This window comes from Podarcis raffonei, chromosome 15, assembly GCF_027172205.1.
Source record: "Podarcis raffonei isolate rPodRaf1 chromosome 15, rPodRaf1.pri, whole genome shotgun sequence".
Lineage (NCBI taxonomy): Eukaryota > Metazoa > Chordata > Lepidosauria > Squamata > Lacertidae > Podarcis > Podarcis raffonei.
This window is the reverse complement of record NC_070616.1, coordinates 29,149,784-29,170,542: the sequence shown is the minus strand read 5'-3', so window position 1 is coordinate 29,170,542 and position 20,759 is coordinate 29,149,784. Positions and strand designations below refer to the sequence as shown.

The following is a 20,759-nucleotide window of genomic DNA, read 5'->3' as shown; positions in this document are numbered from 1 at the left end:
GGTTCAAACTCTATCCCTGCTACAGATTCACCTATGTATGACCTAAGAACCTAAATGACCATGGGCTCTTTGGTGCCACATATTACCGTATTCCTTATGTAAACAGCAGCCTTAGGACTGGGGAGGGATGTTTAACCCTTCATCTCCTTGCCAGTGCAGGCAAAACATCGCTCCATCTGACTGCTCTTTGCATTTCATTTTAAGACTCTGTTGGTGTCCATAGGAACTTTATTTGAAATACAAATAGCAGCTTTGGAGAAGAGGGAAAGAAGATTTTGTTGGGTCTCTGGCAGAGACAGAAAAAGTTGAGCTTCATAAAAAAATAGTAAGTAAGTAAGTAAAACAACTTCCCCTCTGGACCTCCCACAGTCCTGAGGGTGCCCAGACTTTCCCACAGGTGCTACATCCACAACTCTAGTGTTGGCTCTTCATTCCAGCTCACCATCTTTAAAATGGTCTTAATTGTGACCTGCCTTAGAGGGTTGGTCAAGTACAAGTTATAATCACCTGCAATAGGAGCTAAATACTTCTGCCCTACACATGTTCATACTTTCTGGAGTGGGGCAGGGGCTAGTGTGAAAGACTGGAAGTCTTAGGCAGCCTATGGAGTGGGGGAAGAGAATGTTCTAGCTCTTGCCACCTGGAACAGGTACACCTTCATCCCTAGAATGGCCAAGATGTGTGCCGGAGCACCTTGAGGAGGGGGCTGGTCAGACAAGTTTCACCAAGGCTGCTCCAGTTTGGTCAGCCTCTCTCTCTCTCTCCCCCCCCCCCCGGAAGCTGCACTGGGGAAGTAGAGGCATTCGCTCACACCGAGCAGTCTTGAGAGCCAATCGGCTTCCTCTTGCTACCCATTCTTTGACTGTGCTGGTTTGGACACCACATGAGCAGGACTGTTCCTTTAATTTCTTTTAGCTGGAACAACAGTGCAGGGATGTAGAAACTTGTGTTTTGCCTTTAAGGCCTGGGTGGGAGAGGACAAGGGGCTTTGATGCTCTGGGTTCTAGTCCTTTTTTGCAGGACAAGGGCTAGTGAAGAGCAGCAGAGTTGAATGGTTAGATCAGGGTGGGGCTAGAAGGGGTGGCAATTCTGCCCACAGCTCTGCTCACCTGTTGGGAGGGACCTACTTCCAAGGCAGGCTTCTTCAGCCCAGGTTGCCCAACCTCTCTGCATCCACCTTCACCTGTCAGTCTGTCTCCATATCAGCTGGGATATCAGCTGCTTCCACCCTCTGGGAGCTCCCTTAATTTCCTGGAGCTTTTCCTGTAACTAACACCAAAGCCATCTAAGCATCCCTGAGTTTGGAAGAGTTTCCTCTTGGAGGAAGAGGCTGGAGGGGTTGTTGTTTGCGCACACTTGGATAGAGTGCAGAGAACTGAAACTCAGCGATGAAGCTCCTCCCAGACATCAGGAAGGAAAGGCAAATCATTGACTGTTTCAATAGATGGGGTGCTGGCTTGGAAAGGCAGCCCCTGCCACAGGCTCACTTGGGAAGCCTGTGACAAGCCACACCCTCCCCATGCTTCTCAAATCTGTAGGATGTCAATGGGCATCAAGGACTGTATGTGTAAGAGAGAGAAAGGTGGACTCAAACACAGCACAAGATCATGAAGCACTTTGCAAATCACATGTGCAACAAATCATTATTAACAAGGAGAGGCTGCAGTGCTTTTCAAGGGGGGAAACCTATCCCAAAAGTGCATCTCCATGAGGGGGGAGGAGTTAGGAAGGAAAGTGAGGGCTGTTTTCTTTCACAGGTTTGTCAATGAAGCAAGCCCCATGACCAGTAGGTGACCTGCTTCTGCACCACCTGCTTTCAGAATTGGGGAGCTGTACCCCACATATTGCCATATCAGTGCCCATAATAGCTTGATCACCTCCCCTCTCCACACCCTTAACCAGTTAATTTATGATTGCAGTTAACTGCAATGCACCTGTTGTGAAATGCTTGTGGTTCTCCCAACTGCTACTTAGCAAAAGTGTGTCTCCTCCTCTAGGATTCCAGTCCTTGCAGAACTTAACAGGACCTATTGAGAGACAGCACTCCAGTAGAGCGAGTAAAGCAGTCATAAGCTCAGATATATTCCCAGAGAATATATTACCCAGATCCCTAATCGTGCACAGTCCCTCCCTTCTGATTTGGCATCATGAGGCTCTCGGTTTGGGGTGCTTGATCTCCATGGAAAAACCTGGAGACTCCAGGCATGAGAGCCCTCATTTTGTGACTCCAGGCGATGGAGTGGAGTCAAGGTGCTTATAGTCAAGTGTAAATGGGAGTTGCAGCCTGCTGTTTTTGCAAATGGGGGTTTCCTACCGTGGCAGTGGGGAAAATGCAGGTGCCCCGAGGCCTCTGGGCAGCCACTGCTAGCGGCTTGGAGGCTCACCCAGACCTGCGACTGCTGGGTTAGGAGCGCAGAGGCCATGAAGCGCATAGGACGGACCTGGGGGTCTCCCTGTGAGCCTCGGATGCAGAGCCCGCAGTCACGTGTCGGGGTAGATCAGCGGCTCCGCCCTCCCTCCTTCCCGGCCCGGGTTCTAAAGGTGCGAAGCGCGTCCCTCCTGGCCCCGCCCCGAAAAGGTTTCTGCCCCGCGGAGTTTGCAGTGTGGTTCTTATGGCGCTGCGCTTGCAAAGGCCGGCTTTTTGGGCCAGCCTCCATTTGTGCAGTGGCCTTTGGGACTGGAACATGAGGCAGGAGATGGGCTTGAGCACTATCTGCGACGAGCTGCCCCAAGGTGAGGCCGGCCTGAAGTTCTTCCTGGCCACTGGGCCCCTTTCCCTTCCCGGGGGGCGAAGGCATTCTGGGGGTAGAAGGAGGCTTGAGTGATCTGGGGGCGGAGAGGAAGGAGGAGGAAGCCTCTTTGGGCATGTGCAGAGCGCCTCCCCCCAACCCCGTGGGAAAGGAATAGGTGCCGACCTTGGGCATCGCTGCTCAAGGAGAAAGTGCGCCGCGGGTCAGGCTTGCACCCACCTGCCACACCGGCGGCAGTTTTCTGGGGTTTATCCTCGGCCCCCCTGAAAGTGTTTGGGGGGCCTCCGCAGCCGGGCTCCGGGGATGTAGGGCAGGAGTGAGTGGGTCAAATGAAGAGCCCTCTCCCAGCCCTATACAGTACCAACATCTCTTTGATGCTCTCTCGCGAGCGCCCGCCCCGTCGGGCAGCAACACCATCGGGGATTTGCAGAAGAAACTCGGCTATATGTGAGGAAGCGGGGGTCTGCGTGTGTGCGCAGCCGGCCCGCTTAATGTGTGCCCTCCTGCTCCCTAGCTCCCGCGGACAACACGAGCGCTCGTGGCCTCGTGTGGCCCTCGGAACAGCTGACGACGCGCAGCCTGACGCGGGTCCTGCACCCTCCCGCCCCGGGTAAGCAAGAGGCCGCCGAGCTTCTCTTGAGGAGGGGCGGAATCGACCTTCCACCGGGAATTGCCTTCTCCAGCAACTAGCGGATTGGGATGCCCACCAGCTGTGAGTGGCAGGGAGAGGCTTAAAGGGCAAGGGACATCGGAGCAGCTCCGTAGTGGAGCACTTGATTTGCGCGCAGAAAACCCCAGTGCCCTTTGGCCTCTCCAAGACAAGGCTGGGAAAGGAGACTTTGCCTTAAATCCTGGGGAGTTATTGCTGCTGGTCGGTGTTGTTGGCAATGCTGAACTAGATGGATCAGTGGTCTGACTCGGCTATAAGGCTACTTCTGGTGTTCTTAGGCTTGTTGTGGAGTGTGGGATTGCATGTGGCAGCAGGAACCCAGCTGAAGCCCTTTGTTTTCTCTCCCTGCAGAGTCTGACCCACAGCCCCACCCGTGGATGTGGGTGAACCCAAACCTGGCCTGCAGCATCCCTGGGCATGCCTCAGTGGTGGCGCCACAGCCTTCATCTTGTCCTGCCGCTAGAGAGGTCTGTGGAGACCGGGCCAGCAATTCAATGCAATAAGTTTACGTATCTTCTGGACTGTTTTGGCACGAGCTATTGCATGGCTCTAATCTGGACTGGCCCTCCTGATTTCAATGGGAGCCAGCAGCCTATGTGTCCATTCTGTTTTTAATTATTTAATTAAAATGTTTGAATCCCACCTTTCAGTTTGGTATTAAAAAATTGCTAGGAAACAATGCAAAGTATTAAAAGTTTCCTAGGAAGGTGGAAATAGGTGGTCAGGGCCAGTCCTCCTTTCTGCAGGGTTTCCCAAACTTGGGTCTCCAGTTGCTTTTGGACTACAACTCCCATCATTCCTAGCTAGCAGTACCAGTGGTCAGGGATGATGGGAATTGTAGGCCAAAAACAGCTAGTGACTCGAGTTTGGTAAACGCTTGTTTGGAGAGCCAGGCTACCCATATGGGGCTGGTGACTGTCACATGTGGAGCAGCTGTGGGGCAAGCCACCTGTATGGTGGTGAATTTTTTTCTCTGGCCATGACTCAATCTGCTGGCCTGCAAATAAAGGAGAAATATTACCAGGTGTCCCTGCTTCCTTCCCACAATCTTATGGTTCTAGGTCCTCAAGGAAGAGGATACCTCCCAGCTTTCTCAGAAGACGAGGGGCACCCGTCGGTCTACCTGGACACCCTGGAAAGCGAAGGTCCTCCGATCCCATGCTAAGAAGCTGAAGAGGACCCTGGGAGACTGGCCCCGCCCACCTCTTAATTACTGCATCCTCATCAGCCTTGCCCTGAGCAGCAGTATGAGCAGCAGCCTGACAGTCCAAGAGATCTACCAGTTCATAAGGTACCAGCCCCTGAGCAGTGGGGTGGGCAGGTGGGGACCAGGAGAGGCAGATGATGGGTGAAGATGAAGCTCAGTGACTAAAGAGGGGACTTCTTACTTTGCCTTCCTCTCCTAACTTGGCTTAGCTTTGATGCTGCTCTCAAGTTGGTGTTGAAGCTGCATATTCTCCTATGATTGTGGGCAGCATAACTGGGTGCTAGAAAGCAGTCTGTAATTTCCTCTTTCCCCCGGGGCCCTCCCTACACAGTCCATGGGGTACAAGCATCCCTGGGGACAGAAAAGAATGTTACGCTGCAGTGCTGTTGGTGGTTCATCTGCTGCCTCCGTGGGGCTGTCTGCCCTGCTCTAGCCACTCTGCTGACCTCCCTCCTTGCCAGGAAGCACTTCCCCTTCTTCCGCACAGCTCCAGAAGGCTGGAAAAACACCATCCGGCACAACCTGTGCTTCAGCAGCAGCTTTGAGAAGACGGCCGCCTTCGTGTGCCTTGATGGGAACCGCAAGTCCCGCATGTGGAAGTTGACCACAGAGGGATGGCGCAAGTTTCGGGCGGAAACGCAAGAGCTGCCAGAGGACTTGGTGAGGCTGATGCGTCAGAGCATGGACAAGCCAGGTAGGAGGAAGATGGTGTGCAACAGGAGAGGAGGGTGAGCATGGCCAGGAGGGAAGGAGATGGGACCCTGGACAGCTTGAAATAGAGGCGGGATCTGGCAAGCAGTTCCACTTTTGGCAAACCTAACTTTTCTCTGTTGGCTTCCTGAGCATGGAAGTCACCTTGATAAACCGATGGGGCCACCAGCCCTGACAGCTTGTATTTGCTTCCCTCTTTCCCCAGAACTGATGAGGTCTCTCTTTGGCCTCGGATCCTCACTAAACCTGGACGGCATGGAGGAAACCCCACTGCAGCCGGGTGTGCATTCTCCAGTACGTATAAAAGACTCAGCTACTTGTTGAAAGGAACAGCTGTTCTAAGAGAGCCAGGCTTGTGGCTTCCTTCCTTCTGAAGATACTATTTGGGGTGGAAGAAACCCCAAATTTGCAGATGGAGAGGCAGCTTCCTATGAGAATAGACCCCCTCCAAAAAAACCAAAACAAAAAAAACACCTGTACAGTGTTTTTTGCTTGCAGCAGGGGAGGTGCTGTGTTTTGTGATGGGACTAGTCTGTTGAAAGGCACTGTGGAAGAGAATGCATAAACCTTAGTGCTTGAACTTTATTTATTTATTTATTCATTCATTCATTCATTCGTTATTGAAAATGTGGAGAAAAAGTATGGTAATAAACAGTTAAAAGTGTGCACAAAATGGTCATTGTGTGTGTTCTCTTTGCCTCTGTGCATAGGAGCTAACTTCTAGGGGCCGAGATCCCTTTGGCGCCCCCCACCTAAAATATCTGCGCTCCCCCCACCCAGTTGATGGGCATTGCCATTCAAATGGAGCGTGGGTACTGTATCATGTAATTGATTATGCGGGGTGGGACTTACCTGCCCTGCAATATTTTTTTCAAGTTGGCACCCCTGCCTTTATGGAAAACGCTTGAAGTGGAAAATAGTTTCTGCTTGCCCTCTGACTGTTTAGAATTGCAGGTAGCTCACTGCGGTGACAGGAAAATAGTGGTGAGAGGAATTCAAAGCCTGGCTTCAGGCAGGGGCATCTGCACTGATTTATCCAGGGCGCAGGGCGACCAAGTATGCAAAACAAAACCCATAAGCAGATCTGACTAGCTGCAGTGAATAAGCATGTCAGAAATGTGGGTCTGAGTGGTGGCCAAGTCTAGAACAACCTGGCCTCTGAGAAGCTTGCATTCCAGATCAGGTTCTCTGTTTGCTTCTCAATGGGTAAAGCTGCTCTCCACCTACAGGCAGAGCTGGTATTCAGACAACGTATTCTACCTGTTACTGAAAGACTCCTGTTTCCCTGGCACCCTTCACCTTGTTTTATTGCACGGTTGCTACATCCATCTTCACAGTCCACCCCAATCATTCTAATATGTCAGGCCAAGCCCACTAGGCCACTTCATGGACCCCATACAGTACTCCAACTTCCTCTACTCTTCAGAAAAATGTGTAAAGTGATATGTTATTCAGCACACCTGATGTATCTCTGGCACAGCTTCAGCTCCTGCAAGACTGCTCTAATAATTGTGTGGACGATAATAATTGTGAACTATCTGCAAGTGCAAATAAATTTTTAAAATTAAAGTTGGCACAATCACTATTCCACCAGATTAAACCGGAAGAAATGGCTTCAAAACAGATTTAAGAAATAAAACTCCTGAGGACAAGCCAGGGCTGTCGCCTTCATTCAGGCCAAGAAGGGGGCTTGCTAAGCAACGAGATGGCAGGGGGATGTGCATCTCGCAGCTGTGACGGAATCATAGAACTGTGCAGAGTTGGAAGGGACCCAGGGGCCATCTAGTCCAACCCGCAACAATGCAGGAACCCTGCTCGTGACTTTGCCTCCTTCAGCTCGCGCGGGGTTCAGGGCGAGGAGCAGAAACGAGAGGGCCTTTGGACACGTGCTGGATGCTCCTCACGCCTGAGCAAGGAGCAGCGCGCACCTTCCCGGGGTTTCTGGATTCCGCAACCTGCTGCGCGACGCCTTTTCCTCGCCGGCGGGGGAGGAGCGCGCGGCAGCCGATTGCCGTGCGTGGGCGGGAATGACGTAATCCTGCAGTTCTGGGGACGGCCGCCAGATGTCGCCCTCGCCGCGAGACCCGCCTCCTTGGCCGGCCGCTTCCGGGATTTGCAAAATGGAGGACGGGGGCGGCGGGGTTGATGGCGATCGGGGCGAGAGGCCTGGCGCCGTTCCCATGGCGACGACGCTGTTCCGCTGCCCGCTCTGCTGGTGCAGCGCTTTCGCCGGTCGGCGCAGCCACCTCTACAGCGCGGGGCACCAGAGGCGGCTTCGCGGGGCGCTCGCCCGCCTGAAGGAGAAAGTACGGCCCCGGAGCCCCAGGGGTGGGCGCGGAGGGTCGGGTGAAGTGTCCGAAGGCAGCCGGGCCGAGTTTCGTGCAAGGCTGCACCCTTCGCATTTCTGCCTGCGCGGCTGCCGGTGGCTTGTCCAAGGAGGAGCAAAGAGTGGGCGGGCGGGGGGCTGGTTCTGCAGCCGGTCCGAAAGGGCGTCAGCTGCTCTCCAGAGAGATTTCACAGGGTCATAGAGCTGGAAGGGAACACCAGGGTCATCTAGTCCAACCCCAAGGGGGGCACAAAAATGATTGAAAGTACTCAATTAATTGATGTTCTTCCACCCCCCAGCAGATGCCTCAACTTTGGCTGATCTCCTAACAAAAGTTCAACAATTTTGGCTCCCCCACTTTAACAAAAAGCCTGGCTATGCCCATGTCCAACCCCCTGCAATGCAGGAATGTTTTTGCCCAACATGGGGCTTGAACCCCCGATCCTGAGATTCAGAGGCTTATGCTCTTCCAACTGAGCTACCCTTCACGCAAGTATTTTTTATCTTCTTCTCACTTTTGCTTCTCTTTTACATTTTGCTCAGGTGGCTGCAGCGCGGAAGATGCTCAAGCGGGCCTCGGTGGTGCCTTTTGACCCTGGGGAGCACGAGCGGCAATTCTGGTGCATTTGCTGCAGGCAGGAGGTGAAGTTGCACCTGAGCCAGGGGTCCTTGGCTGTGCTGCATGGCGGCCTCCTCCAGCACATGGCCAGGTAAGCTTGGAGAAGAGTCTCCACTCAGGCAGGCCACCTCTTGCCTGGAGCATGAGGTGGAGGTGTCTGGAATATGAATAGCCTTGTTTGGCTTCCTTATGTACATTTTGCTTTTATTTGCTTTACTATTAATCGTAACACAGTTATTTTTGAAGGAGAAAGGTGCACAAGCAATTTTCATAGCCAATCAATTATATACTGGACTGTATCAGTAACCCACTTTGCAGTCTGAAATGTGGGAATCATAGTAAGTTGGTGGCAGTTTTCAGCAGTGAAAGCAAAACTGGCTGTTTTCAGAGTCACCTTGTTTATACTATTTGCAAGTACATTCCAGTTTTCTTCCAATTAATGAAACAGTGGAGCATATTTTTCATAGTTGTCACACACATACCCCAAACAACTCCTCTGCTGGCCTCTTCTTTGGTAATTAGGCTCCTGGGAATGAGTAAAAAACTGACATAGTGGATATGACTTTGAGTGGAATCAAATTTGATTTTTCCATGCTTGTAATGAGGCCCTTTTTGTGAGTGTCCGTGCCCGCCCTTGGCTTCTGATACAGACATCTTTCACAGCGCGCAGAATTGCTTAAGTTGTTTTCCTCTGAGATTATCCTCAGAACTGGATAAGAACTGTAGCCTGGGCAGTCCTGTTAAAAGTTTGTGCCTTTCTCACTCTTAAGGTGTTTTGGTCTTTTATTCCTTTTCAAGCGTTGAACATAAGAAAGCAGTCTATGCATTCTGGTGGGAGAACAAAGCAGACCCTAGCCTGAAGTCTCGCTTCTTGGTTTCCTCTGAGGATTATGAGCTGTGAGTAGACGCTTTGCCAGTTAGTTTATGACGCATTTTGTTTGCTAGATTAGCTATTCCACCTCTTTGACACAGAAGGAAGCTGCTTTATGCCAAGTCAGACCATTCATCCATCTTGTTCCACGTGGGAATGATCATTAGTGGGCAATCTGCAGCCATAGAGACCTAATTTCAACAGCCTTCATCAAATACTAAGTCCATATCGCTGGCAGAAATCATCTCTGTCTCTTTGCTGATTAGCTTCTGGTCAGGAATCTCCACATGCCGCCAGCATATGGCCTCTGTCAGTTATCCCCAAGAGGGAATGTAGCCCCTTGGCCAAAGGAGAAGAATTTATTAGAGGGCCTGATGGTGGGACAGGGTTAGGTGTTGATCGTACCTGGTCGTTTCAGGGCTTTGATACTGTTCCTCCTACACTGCTGGGGCTCCCAAAGTAATTACTCATTCAGGCTGGAATAATTTTTCTGTAAAATCGTTTTAGATTTTCTTGTTGTTGCACCACCTGTCTTCTGTAGTAGAGACAGCAAAAGGCCACTGCCTCGGTTCACGTTGTTGCTCTACAAACTGATATAACTTTTGAATCTGTTTCAGCTTCAAGGAATCACTCTCCAAAGCTCTGGAAGCTTATGAGGAAAAAGAAGATGAGCTCATTCAAGAGGTGAGGACAATAATGTGTTTGCGTGTGTGATGTAGGAATTTGGGTTTCTCCTCTGCTTCAGGTTCTCATTGTGTCTTCTGCCTACCCCAATTCTAGGTGGCTGCTCGCATCAGGGAGGTGGAGCAGAGACGGAAAGAAGTAGTGCAGGCTGCCTTAGAGGTTTGTGTGCCCAGGATGCACATGGGCAGTATCCACCATTACGTTCACAACTGTTTCTGTGCCCCTTGCCTTTCTCTCTAGTTGTGCTGTTGCCCTGAAACATGTGGTTTCTCTTTCAACCACTAGGGAAGGTGGTGAATGTCCCCAGCAGTGACTATACAAGCAGCACATCTCATCTCTCATGTCCAGTTTAGATTTCATTTGTATGGCCTTCCTTTCCTAACCCCCTTTGTTAGCACAGAGCAGAAACGCCTGGCTGTTGTTTGTAGTCTGGGGCACCCCCACCTCTTGAATGCCCTTTCTGTAACTCCCCCCCAAAAATGCAAAGTCCTTTACCGGCCACTATTTGCTCTATTGACAATAAAGCATTAAAATATTCCACCTAATTAGCTTCCTTTCCTTGATATGTCCACACCTTAAGTGTTGGTTAGAGGGCATCTGTGGCCAAAGCTTATTTGCAGACGCCCATTTCCCTCCAATGCAAGAGCATTTCTTTGCCATTATCTCTTGATGGGCATTGGTCCACCTTATTAGTAGTGATTTCATTCCAAGGTTGTCCTACAGAGCAGACTTTACTATGGTATCTTGAAACAAGTGTTTTTTCCTGAATCAAACTCAGCAACAGGCAGAGACAGAGCTGTGCAATGGAGCTGCCACCGCCAATCCTTTTACAGGAAGCCCAAGGTAAGAGTTGTTTAGTCATGGTTATCAGTGGTGTTTGCTTTAGAGGCCTTAATGACTCCATACACCAAGGGGCCTTTCTGCCCTTTGTAATATGGCCTTTTCAACCCCCGTGTACCAAAATGTGCCCATATACTTTCTGCTTTACTTGAGACATTCTCCTGTGTTGTAGTGACTCTGCTTTTGCCACGGAAGAACAAGAGCAGCCTGGGCCAAGCAGAAACGTGACATTTCTTGAAGGAAACCCTCGATCTGCATACAGAACTGTGCCAGAGTCAGAGTGGCAGGAAGCAGGACAGTCTTTAACTTTTATTGGCCATCAGGTAGGCAGATGGGAGCCCACTTCATCTCTTCACAATGACCCATTTGTCCTCGAAAGCCTTTTAGTTTGGGGTTTTGGATGAATATAGCTAACGAGGGTATGATTACGCTTTATTCTCATGGTGGTATGGATTTTATTGTGTTAAATGGTTAGGTAATACTGAGAGAGTTTAAAAAAAAATTATTGTAGTCTACCTGGTTGAAGAGTTTCTTCAGAAAGCAGAATATAAGTATCTTGAATAAAAAAAATCCACTGCAGGTGCCTTGTACTGCCATGAATGGCTTGACTTGAGTGGTAGAGCTCCTACACCAGTGGCAGACCAGCGAACAGTCTGGTGGTCCCTTACCTTTATTGCACATAATAGGATATGCCTCATTCCCAGCTTGATACAAGATTTGGCTGGCACCTTCATTATACACCTTTAGGCAACAGTCGAAAATGTTCTTCAGCCAGGCCTTTGGCTGATTATTATCCTATTCCCTTTGTGGGAGAGGGGTTTGTTGGTTTGTTTTTATCCTGCATTTTGTGTTTTTATCTTGTATTTTTATGTTGTGAACCACCGAGATCTATGGATGTAGGGTGGTATACAAATTTAATAAATTTGTGAACATGGGGAATCGGAATCGGGAGTTACATTACCTTTAAAAGCTGCACTGTATAATTAAATGCAACTCTTGCTCCTTCTTTGCAGCAATGGCAGCTGCCTCTTTACATACTTCCTCTTCTCTAAATCATTTCTACCTTGGTTTTCCTTTTGCTTTTTTGAACACAGGAACCAGCAGAGCATGGCAACATTTACACAGGTATGCTAGCAAAGATTTTATCACTCCTTTCTGAAATATGATTTTGACCTGTCTTATGATGAGGTTTAATAAACTCTGGTCTTACATGAGAAAGATCCTAACTGTGGTTGCAACTAGAGAATGCCCAAAAACACACAGATTCTTAAGAACAGCCACGTTAACAGAAACATAGAAAGTTGCCTTACGCAGACCACTTGTCCATCTAGCCCAACATAGTTGACACTGTGACTAACAGTGGCTCTCTGAGGTTCCAGAATCTTGCCCAGCCCTACCTGTAGACACCAGGGTTTGCACCTTGTACCTTTTGCATGTAAAGCATGTGCTCTGCCACGGAGCTTTCAACCCTTGTTCAGAAAGGTAAAAAATATTAGACACCTTATTGCATTATCTGGAAAGATAATGGCCCCAGAGATGGGGAGGCTGCCATTTGACACAGAGGTAAGAAGAATTGGGCTGCTTTAACTTGTCATCCATCCATACTATAGGAGCCAAACCCCCTTGGCTGATGGAGGAGGAAGGGGAAAGCACACCACAGATTGGACCTTCTTACGAAGAATTTCTCAAGGAAAGTGAGTATGCAGAAATTTGGCCCTGTAGTCGGGACTCTTTATTATGACACCAGCTCACTTGCTGGTGCCTAGTGAGACTAGGACTCCAATGGAGGCTTGAAAACGGTTTCTTTCCCCACCCTCCTTTCTTTAAAGAGGAGAAACAGAAGCTGAAGAAGCTGCCACCTAATCGTGTTGGTGCCAACTTCGATCACACCTCTCAGACAGGAGAAGGGTGGCTCCCCTCCTTTGGGCGGGTTTGGAACCATGGCAGGAGATGGCAGTCCAGGTAAGCCTCTGTGCACACATTTGCTTCCTTTATAATGTATTTGTATTTAACAGTGGACAATACAGCAGCTTTTACAGGGTAGGCTCTGTAGCTGGCTCTCTAGCACCTTGGGCTTTTATAAAGAAAACCAGATGTGGTGGATCTTTGGTTGAATCCTACCAGGCACTTATTCCCAAACGTTTAGCACATACTAGTTGAGTCTTCGACTCCAGCATTTTGAACATACACTGGCTTTGTAAAATTAACGCTTTCTTGTTGGCCACAGAAATTTTAGTTTTATCTTTAAGTAGAGTACTTGTTACTGAAGTTATCTGTCCTGGTATTATATTATTATTATTATTAATTATTATTTTAACTGACCTGTGTCACTTCCCTTCACTTTCATTGACTGACAAAATGGCAAGAAGTGCCTTTTATTAGCTATGGCTGTTTCTAAATATAGCCTGCCCAGTGCTGCATGCTCAGATAACCTGGAGTCTTGATTACTATAATCTGTTTCCATAGAACTACCTTTGAATGGTGGTCCAGAAAATTTAGCTTGTTTTTTTCTGGACCTATACAGCACCTATTCTGCAAGATCTGCACAAGCTGCCAATATGTTACCGGGCCCAATTTAAGGTTTCATTATTGATATGTAGAGCCTTCAGTCCCTGATGGTGTACATTTCTCTTTATCACCTGCCCTGAGATCAGGGTAGAGGACTTCTTGCTGAACAGTGATAGCGCCTTCCCTGTATCCTATTAGAATTCCCCCCTTTGCAAATGTCAATTGCCTCTACTGTGTCTTTCAAGGTCAGGTCAAAACACACCTGCTTATCCAGGCCTTTGGTGAATTTGATTTAACACTTTGAAAAATATATGGTATGGGAGTTTTTTCTCCCCCTGCCTCCCCAATTAAAATGATAATTGGCAATACACTCATTTGTAAGGGAATGAACAGGGTGGCTCTGCAACTGATGTGGTGGCTGGTTCATTCTTTTAAGCTTCTTTTATTAACCATACTTTTTCTAGACATCAGTTCAAATCTGAAGCACAGAAACATCCTGGCCCTAAAAGGAAACGGCAAAAAAACTGACTGAAGGGAAGAAAGGCTTGATTCAATTACAGAAGGTTGTGCAGCCTGAGAAGAGGCCAGATGAAGACTTTCCTTTTTGAACATTCTGTATGTCAGCAAGTATCATGTGGTTATTCTGTAGTAAAGTATCATTAAATATAAAATGTTTTTTAAAATTCCACTCATCTCAACTCAACTATCTTAAACAGATAGCTCCTCCAAGGCAGTTATTGTAAAAGTTGGGGAAATGTTCTTATACAGGAGAAAAGCAAGCCCTTAGAACAGCCAGGGATTTTTTTTTAAATTAAAAGGCACTAGCTCACTTTGTACAACATGCCACATTTACCCCAAAGGGCGAAGCATTCCACATTCTGTTTGCACAGTATCCAGTAGGAATATGGTGTAATGCAGGCCTGCTCCAATGAGAGGTCTCCATTTCCTACAAGCAGAGGATTCACTTCAACAGCTCTCAACTCCCTGACACCTTGCTGGACTGAACACCCCCTACACTGCACAATGTCCTGGCTGCTTGAGTGGGTGGTTAAATACCACCTCTTCATCAGAACCTCCTGCATCAAGGCCTTTAAATCTGGACAGCTGGGAGTCCTTTATCCATCCACTATGATCTAATAATCTGTGCTGTTATAAGGAGACCAGAAGCCTGTTTATAAGTAGCTCCCATGATAGCCTCATTGGCACAGTAAGAACAAAGACTGGGTGGTAGTATCTGCATGTTTTATGTCATGGGCCCGGGGCATAATTTTTTAAGTACATAGCCATGCACTTGCCGGTCAGCCTGGTATGAAAGTGAGTAAAGGCTTTTCAGTGCCTCTGGTCCCTGACTATTAGAAACAAAGCTGTACTTAACTCCACTGAGCAGAAAACCACACAAAACTTCAGGAGTTGAAATTATTTTATTTTAGTCATTTACAGAGTCTTAAAAAACCTCCCAAGAACCTGCAAAACAAACAGATAAATTAATTAGAACCATTTGCCTGCTAAATAACTGCCATGATATAATTCCACCAAGCCATACGGCCAGCACTGAGAAGCAGCTCACCTTTTATGCGTCCTCCCCAGCAGCTGGTGCATCACCCCCCTTGGTGTTTCGGGTGTAGATGACCTGGGCTCTGTGCTTGGACACCAGTTTGATTAGGCCTGGCAAAAGGACAGGACAGTTCAGTTCAATATGAAGAACAGCAGAGCTTTTAAAAGCAACATACCAACCAACTTCCTATACGTACAAAAATAAATCTGTGGAGCTGTAACTTGTTCATCACAGTGCTCACAATTAAGGTAGAGGCTTTTGTAATAAATACCAGTGTTGTACTCCTAGGGATATTCCGTATTCATGCACGCAGCACTGACAACAGTTGCCAGCTACCTACCAGTTTAGCGCCGTATTCTGCCATTGCCAATCAAATGAGAGACAGACTCCAACAAACATTCATGAGATAAGTAGGGCTTCTATCAAGTGACCCCCAAATAAGCTAAGGGTAGCCAATGATAAGGGACAATGGGAGCTGTAGTCTAATAAACACCCAGAGAACGCCAGGGTGGCTACCCTTGGTTTAAGTAGCCACAGGCAGCCCTTTCCACTGAGGCACTGAATTTTGCTATGTTGTTACCTTTGCTGAGAAGCTCCTGGAGCGCGGCTCTAGCCAAGGAGCCTCGAATCTTCAGCCTTTCAGAGACCACAGCAGGTGTGATGAGTTTGTAGTTTGGCACCTCCTTGCACAGCTTGTCATAAGTAGCTTTGTCAAACAGAACAAGGTTGTTCAACTTGTCTCTTACTTTCCCTTTGGACCACTTCTGCTCAAGAAAGAAAGGAGGGGGAAGCAGTTAAAGATTTAAAATGACACAGATTTACACAAGAGTAAAGGTGCTGAGGGCTTCACACTGGTAAGGTTTTAAGGATGTGCACCAGTCTGCCAACCTGGTGTCTTCCAGATGCTTCGGCCCTTTAACCCCAGCCAGCACTGCAGTTAGCTGCAGCTTATGGACATTGTGGTCCAAAATGCTGGAGAGCTACATGTGTATTATATTTCTATACCCCATATTTTCCCCAAGGGGCTGAAGGTGTTGCACACGGTTCTCTCCCCATCCCATTACCCCACACATCAAGGTGGGAATTTGAATCCAAGTCCTAGTCACTCTAACCACAATGCCACATGAATTCACCATCAAATCTTAAGGTAGGCAAACACTGCTATATACAATTCCACAGGTTCCTTTCCCATCTGCAAGTGCTCCTATCTGCCAACACAGAAGCAGACTACCCTTTGGAAAGCGATAGGGGGGGAAAATTCAGCACCATTTTGAACAAAGTTTATGTAGCTATCTGTATATGCCTATACAACATTGCTTCGGAGACTACTTCCACCACGTATAACATCTTGCATTTCCATATACGTTGCAAGAGGAGACGATCTACCACTTCGGGCTGGGGTGCTTGGAGATAGCGACGGCTCTCCGGCACATCGGGCAGTAAGGAAAACCTCTTTATTTAAAAAGCCCGCGAGACCATTCAAAAGCACGGCCCTTCGCCCGCCCCCAGATGTGGTACAGACCACTCCGCAAGGCGGGCCCGGTCCTCCACGTGCCTTTTCGGAGCACGCGGCACGTTAGTGCCAAGGAGGAGGGGGGGGCTCCTCCGTGCACGCGCCTCTGGAGAAGAGCACGGCGGCTCCGCGGCGCTCCCGCTCTGACGACCCTCCCAGGCCCACCTTCTTCTTGGCTTTTCCGCCGGACTTGTTGACGGGGTCCTTGTCCTTCTTGGCCGACTTGCCCGCGTCCTTCTTCTTCTTATCGTCCTTTGGCGGCTGCGGGGAGAAAAAGGGAGAGGGGAAAGCGATGAGGAGAAGGAGAACCGCAGCAGGGAACGAGAGACAGACAGAGAGAATAGCGGCCTAGTCACCCCCGCCCCGCATTTCGAGGCCTACCATGGTGTAGTCGGAGCGGCTACCGTCGCTGCTTCTCCCTCAGCGATTTCCGGCCAGAAAGGAAGGCGCCTGTGTGGGCAGGCCGGGAAACCCCGTAGCCGAGGGTCCCTTCCGGGGCGGCACCGGAAGAGATGCTCAGGCAGGGAGCTGGGCGGGAGCGGCGTGACGTCAGACGGAAGCCGCGATGGCCATCTTCAGCGTGTACGTGGTGAACAAGGCCGGAGGGCTCATCTACCAGCTGGACCACTACGCGCCGAGGGCCGAGTCCGAGAAGACCTTCAGCTTCCCCCTCGAGCTGGTGCTGCGCCCGCACGACGAGCATGTCCTTGTCTCCTTCGGGCAGCGCGACGGCATCCGCGGTGAGGGGCGGGAAGCAGCCGGCAAAGGAGCGGCCCCGGGGGCTGGGCCCTTTCGACACAGGCGGAGCCCCCGCCCCATTTCGTTAACACGCGCTGTATCCCCCCCCCCCCGCATAAGTATACTTTCCCCACTCTGCCTTCCCCCCACCTACTCGCGAATTTTTTATTTCTCGGTAGTGGCACCCGCCCTGTGGAACGCCCTCCCACCAGATGTCAAAGAGAAAAATAACTACCAAACTTTTAGAAGACATCTGAAGGCAGCCCTGTTTAGGGAAGCTTTGAATGTTTAATAGGTTATTGTATTTTAGTGTTTTGTTGGAAGCCGCCCAGAGTGGCTGGGGAAACCCAGCCAGATGGGCGGGGTATAAATAATAAATTATTATTATTTTTTAATTATTTTAATTATTTTCTGGTGCCTCCGCTGCCTTTGGACATTGAAGGGGAGACAGAACCCATGACAGCTGCCCCTTGAGCTGAAAAAGCTTCGGTGGCAGCGCACACCTGAACCATGTCCACTTTATTAGGCTCCTCTGGCAAAGGGTGGCTCACAAGGGATCAGGGAATTGGGCTTTTTGCGGCGGGGAGGGGGAACTGGGTCCCACCAGCGACTCTCTCTGACCCCCTTACCATTAGGCAGGGTATGGTGGCTGCCTCCAGCAGCTGGTTTTGATGGTCATTGATAATTTATTTTCAATACATTTATGCTTCTGTTTATGAGGGTTTTTAGCCTCAGCTGTGACATTCATGGTAAAACGTTTTGACCACCTCCCAAAGGTTTTATTTATTTGCTTGTTTACTTATTTAGCACACCACCTTAAATCCAAAGATCTCAGGTTGGCTCAGAGATGTTCACTGGCTAAGCTTTGCCTGCCTAAGACAGGGATCCCAAGCTGAACCTGGTCAGACCTAACATCCACCACCCATCTCAGGTTATGTCACTGGCAAATTCTGCTCCAGGATATGACATTGTGTACATTGTATACTGGAGCTGTTCTTGCTCCTTTACTCCACTGATTGGCAGAGCTCCTAAGGGTGAGGGAAACAGGGGAGTTACTGATGCAGGAAGGCTTGCCAGTGCCGGGTGAGGGGGTATTGAGTGGTGACTGCCTCTTCCCTTCTTTGCAGTGGGCCATGCTGTGCTTGCCATCAATGGCATTGATGTCAACGGAAGGTACACTGGTGACGGCAGGGATGTGCTGGAGTTCCTGGGCAACCCAGCCAACTACCCAGTGTCAATCCGCTTTGGTCGCCCCCGTCTGTCATCCAATGAGAAGCTCATGCTGGCCTCCATGTTCCACTCGTGAGTCAGGGGTGGCTGAGATGTTTGCCAGAACCCAGAAAAGGGAGAGGGGTTGATTGGTTTTGATATAGGCAAGGCACTTTATCAGTTGGTACAATTTGGGGCTCTGTTTTATGTGCAGGTTGTTTGCAATTGGGTCCCAACTGTCTCCCGAGCAGGGGAGTTCTGGAATTGAGATGCTAGAGACCGACACTTTCAAGCTACACTGTTTTCAGACTCTAACAGGTATTGCTTCTTTTATAATATCTGCATTTCTTGACCTTTAGTTAGTATGGACAGCAGTCCCCACTTGAGCAAGTAAAGTTCTGCAGCGACATTCAGTGAGGATGTTCCTAGAAGTGCTACTCTTTGTGTAGAAGTGGTAAAAGACAAATGTTTAATAACTATTATGTATACTTCATTATATAAAAATCACAAGTGGTTTATAAAAAAATAAAATGTTCATACCGCTTAATCAAATAATCGTCTCTCCCCAGGGAGTTGTTTATTATTATTATTATTATTATTATTATTATTATTATTAATCTTGTGTTCTTATAATTTTATTTTGCAATTTTATGTTGTGAACTGTTCATTTTCAGGTGAAGAGCATTATACAAATGTAATTATTATTATTAATAATAAGTAGTAGTAGTGGTAGTAGCTTATAAAAAGCAACAAAAAAACTCCCAATCAGTTAAGTTACCTAAAAACAAAAGTATGTATCACAAAATAGAATTAAAAGTGTAAGAGTCAGGAGTCCAACGAAGCTTGGGTAAACAGATGTTTTAAGAGGCAGTTAAATATCATTACTGTCTCCATAAATTTCCCAAGGTAAGGCATTGCAAAAGGTGGGAACCATCACTGAGGCCTGTTTCCGCATTACCAAGTGGCAATCCAGTGATGGTGGAACGACTTGCAGGGTGTCCTTGGGAGCTTGCTAGCTATCCTGGTCCCTAGTTGTGTAGGGCTTTAAAACCAACAAAACCTTGGTAGCTAATAGGTAGCTTTCTCTTCCTTTGCTGTTCCATCTGCCTGGTACCTGGCATTTGATATCTGCCTTTGCCTTGCAGGGCCTTTATTGAGGAAGAATGACAAGGAATGAACCTTTTTGTGCCTTTTAAAATCACTCGAGCCAGTTGTATGTGTTGCTTTGGATGTGGCATGCTCTAACTCTGTTTTTCATATCCTCAGGGATAAAATTTGTGGTGCTCGCTGATCCACGGCAGTCTGGAATAGATTCCCTTCTGCGCAAGATTTATGAGATTTATTCAGACTTTGCTCTGAAAAATCCTTTCTACTCCTTGGAGATGCCAATCAGGTAGAGATCAAATGCACATTCTCACACTAAAACAAACCCTTCCTTTACTAAAATTGATTCCCCCCACCATATGTTTAGAAATCAATGTACATGAGTATTACAAGAGAGAAAAGCCCTCCTGGCTCCTGAACCCCTCAGTTTATTACCTGGGATGCTGGCAAATCCCATGAACAACTGTGGAGTGTGATCACAATAGATAGGTAGCGTCACATTAGATAGTGTACGAGGGCTAGTAAGTCTGCATGCCTCCAGTTTGTTATAGGCCCTCACACTGAGACATGTTACTGAACACTTCATGCCTGGGGGGCATTTTCCACAGTGCCAGTGTTGATTCAAGAAGTTAAGCTTATCAAGGAGAGCAAACAGAAGCATCTACAACAGGACCTGGAAGCCTGTAAGGGCCTTCCAGCTCCCATCATCCCTGACTACAGGTCATGTTTGCTGGGACTGATGGGAGTAGTCTAACATCATCTAGAGGGTCCCCATGGTTGATCTTCAGGCTGCATTGACATGGTATTTCATACGTTGCTAATGCTGAATCACACAGTTGCACTTCTTTCAGACATTCATCCCAGACTGAGAATAAAATGGAAAATGGGTGACTTACTGTTCTAAACCTGCTCCAGTGTGGTTATGTTCTAGTTCTCTTGTGTTTGTTTCACCATTTCAGATGTGAGCTCTTTGATCAGAACTTGAAGCTTGCGCTGGAGGTAGCAGAGAAAGCAGGGCCTTTTGGGCCAGGATTGTAGGGTGGATTTATCCCACTTCAGTCACCCAGTGGACTTTTCAATAACAACTAAAATGTGAGTCAGACAAATGACCAACCATCTGTTCGTAGCCACCTTGACTGCAATTCCAGAGCACAGAACAGGGAGTATTGCTGTCGAGTGGATGTGGTTGGTGCTGAATCTTGGCTGCTGCTAAAGGAAGCTGGCTGGCAGCCTGAAAGGAAACATTAGAGCTATACCATTCCTTCAATAGTGGTGCATGTACATATATGTCTGCTGCAATGTATTCTTTTAATTTATAACTGAAGCACTGTATGTTTGCAAATGTAAATAAAGCATTCCTTAAAGGAAGAGGAAGGACTTGATTCTTGAGCTGGGAATGAATTATCTGGCATTCAGCATCCAGGGAGGGTAAGAGCCTGAACCAAATTGCAAAT

The 20,759-nt window shown here is 48.3% G+C and overlaps 4 protein-coding genes across 6 annotated transcripts; 3 read left to right on the top strand and 1 right to left on the bottom strand.

The window, feature by feature from the left end:
• The first annotated feature begins 2,602 nt into the window (after window positions 1-2,602).
• Window positions 2,603-6,073, top strand: FOXR1 (forkhead box R1). Its single transcript, XM_053367807.1, has 7 exons — window positions 2,603-2,733; window positions 3,265-3,360; window positions 3,772-3,916; window positions 4,071-4,074; window positions 4,482-4,711; window positions 5,089-5,321; window positions 5,544-6,073. Exons 1-7 carry the CDS (start codon window positions 2,613-2,615, stop codon window positions 5,660-5,662), a joined length of 948 nt encoding a protein of 315 aa, XP_053223782.1. The 5' UTR covers window positions 2,603-2,612; the 3' UTR covers window positions 5,663-6,073.
• A 1,313-nt stretch (window positions 6,074-7,386) lies between these two features.
• Window positions 7,387-13,872, top strand: CENATAC (centrosomal AT-AC splicing factor). 3 transcript variants are annotated; one of them, XM_053367100.1, is made up of 11 exons: window positions 7,387-7,644; window positions 8,208-8,374; window positions 9,082-9,180; window positions 9,772-9,838; window positions 9,935-9,997; window positions 10,617-10,681; window positions 10,851-11,001; window positions 11,773-11,803; window positions 12,289-12,372; window positions 12,508-12,640; window positions 13,651-13,872. In XM_053367100.1, exons 1-11 carry the CDS (start codon window positions 7,402-7,404, stop codon window positions 13,712-13,714), a joined length of 1,167 nt encoding a protein of 388 aa, XP_053223075.1. In that variant the 5' UTR covers window positions 7,387-7,401; the 3' UTR covers window positions 13,715-13,872. The 3 variants fall into 3 exon arrangements, with proteins under 3 accessions (XP_053223075.1, XP_053223077.1, XP_053223076.1); XM_053367102.1 differs by lacking the exon at window positions 9,082-9,180; XM_053367101.1 differs by lacking the exon at window positions 9,935-9,997.
• A 716-nt stretch (window positions 13,873-14,588) lies between these two features.
• RPS25 (ribosomal protein S25) lies at window positions 14,589-16,746 on the bottom strand. Its single transcript, XM_053367105.1, has 5 exons — window positions 16,636-16,746; window positions 16,420-16,515; window positions 15,322-15,505; window positions 14,754-14,851; window positions 14,589-14,650 (listed from the first exon to the last, which is right to left on the bottom strand). Exons 1-4 carry the CDS (start codon window positions 16,636-16,638, stop codon window positions 14,757-14,759), a joined length of 378 nt encoding a protein of 125 aa, XP_053223080.1. The 5' UTR covers window positions 16,639-16,746; the 3' UTR covers window positions 14,589-14,650; window positions 14,754-14,756.
• Window positions 16,747-16,761: 15 nt separating this feature from the next.
• On the top strand, window positions 16,762-20,673 carry TRAPPC4 (trafficking protein particle complex subunit 4). Its single transcript, XM_053367103.1, has 5 exons — window positions 16,762-16,994; window positions 18,120-18,294; window positions 18,416-18,519; window positions 19,468-19,594; window positions 20,265-20,673. Exons 1-5 carry the CDS (start codon window positions 16,820-16,822, stop codon window positions 20,341-20,343), a joined length of 660 nt encoding a protein of 219 aa, XP_053223078.1. The 5' UTR covers window positions 16,762-16,819; the 3' UTR covers window positions 20,344-20,673.
• Window positions 20,674-20,759: the final 86 nt, after the last annotated feature.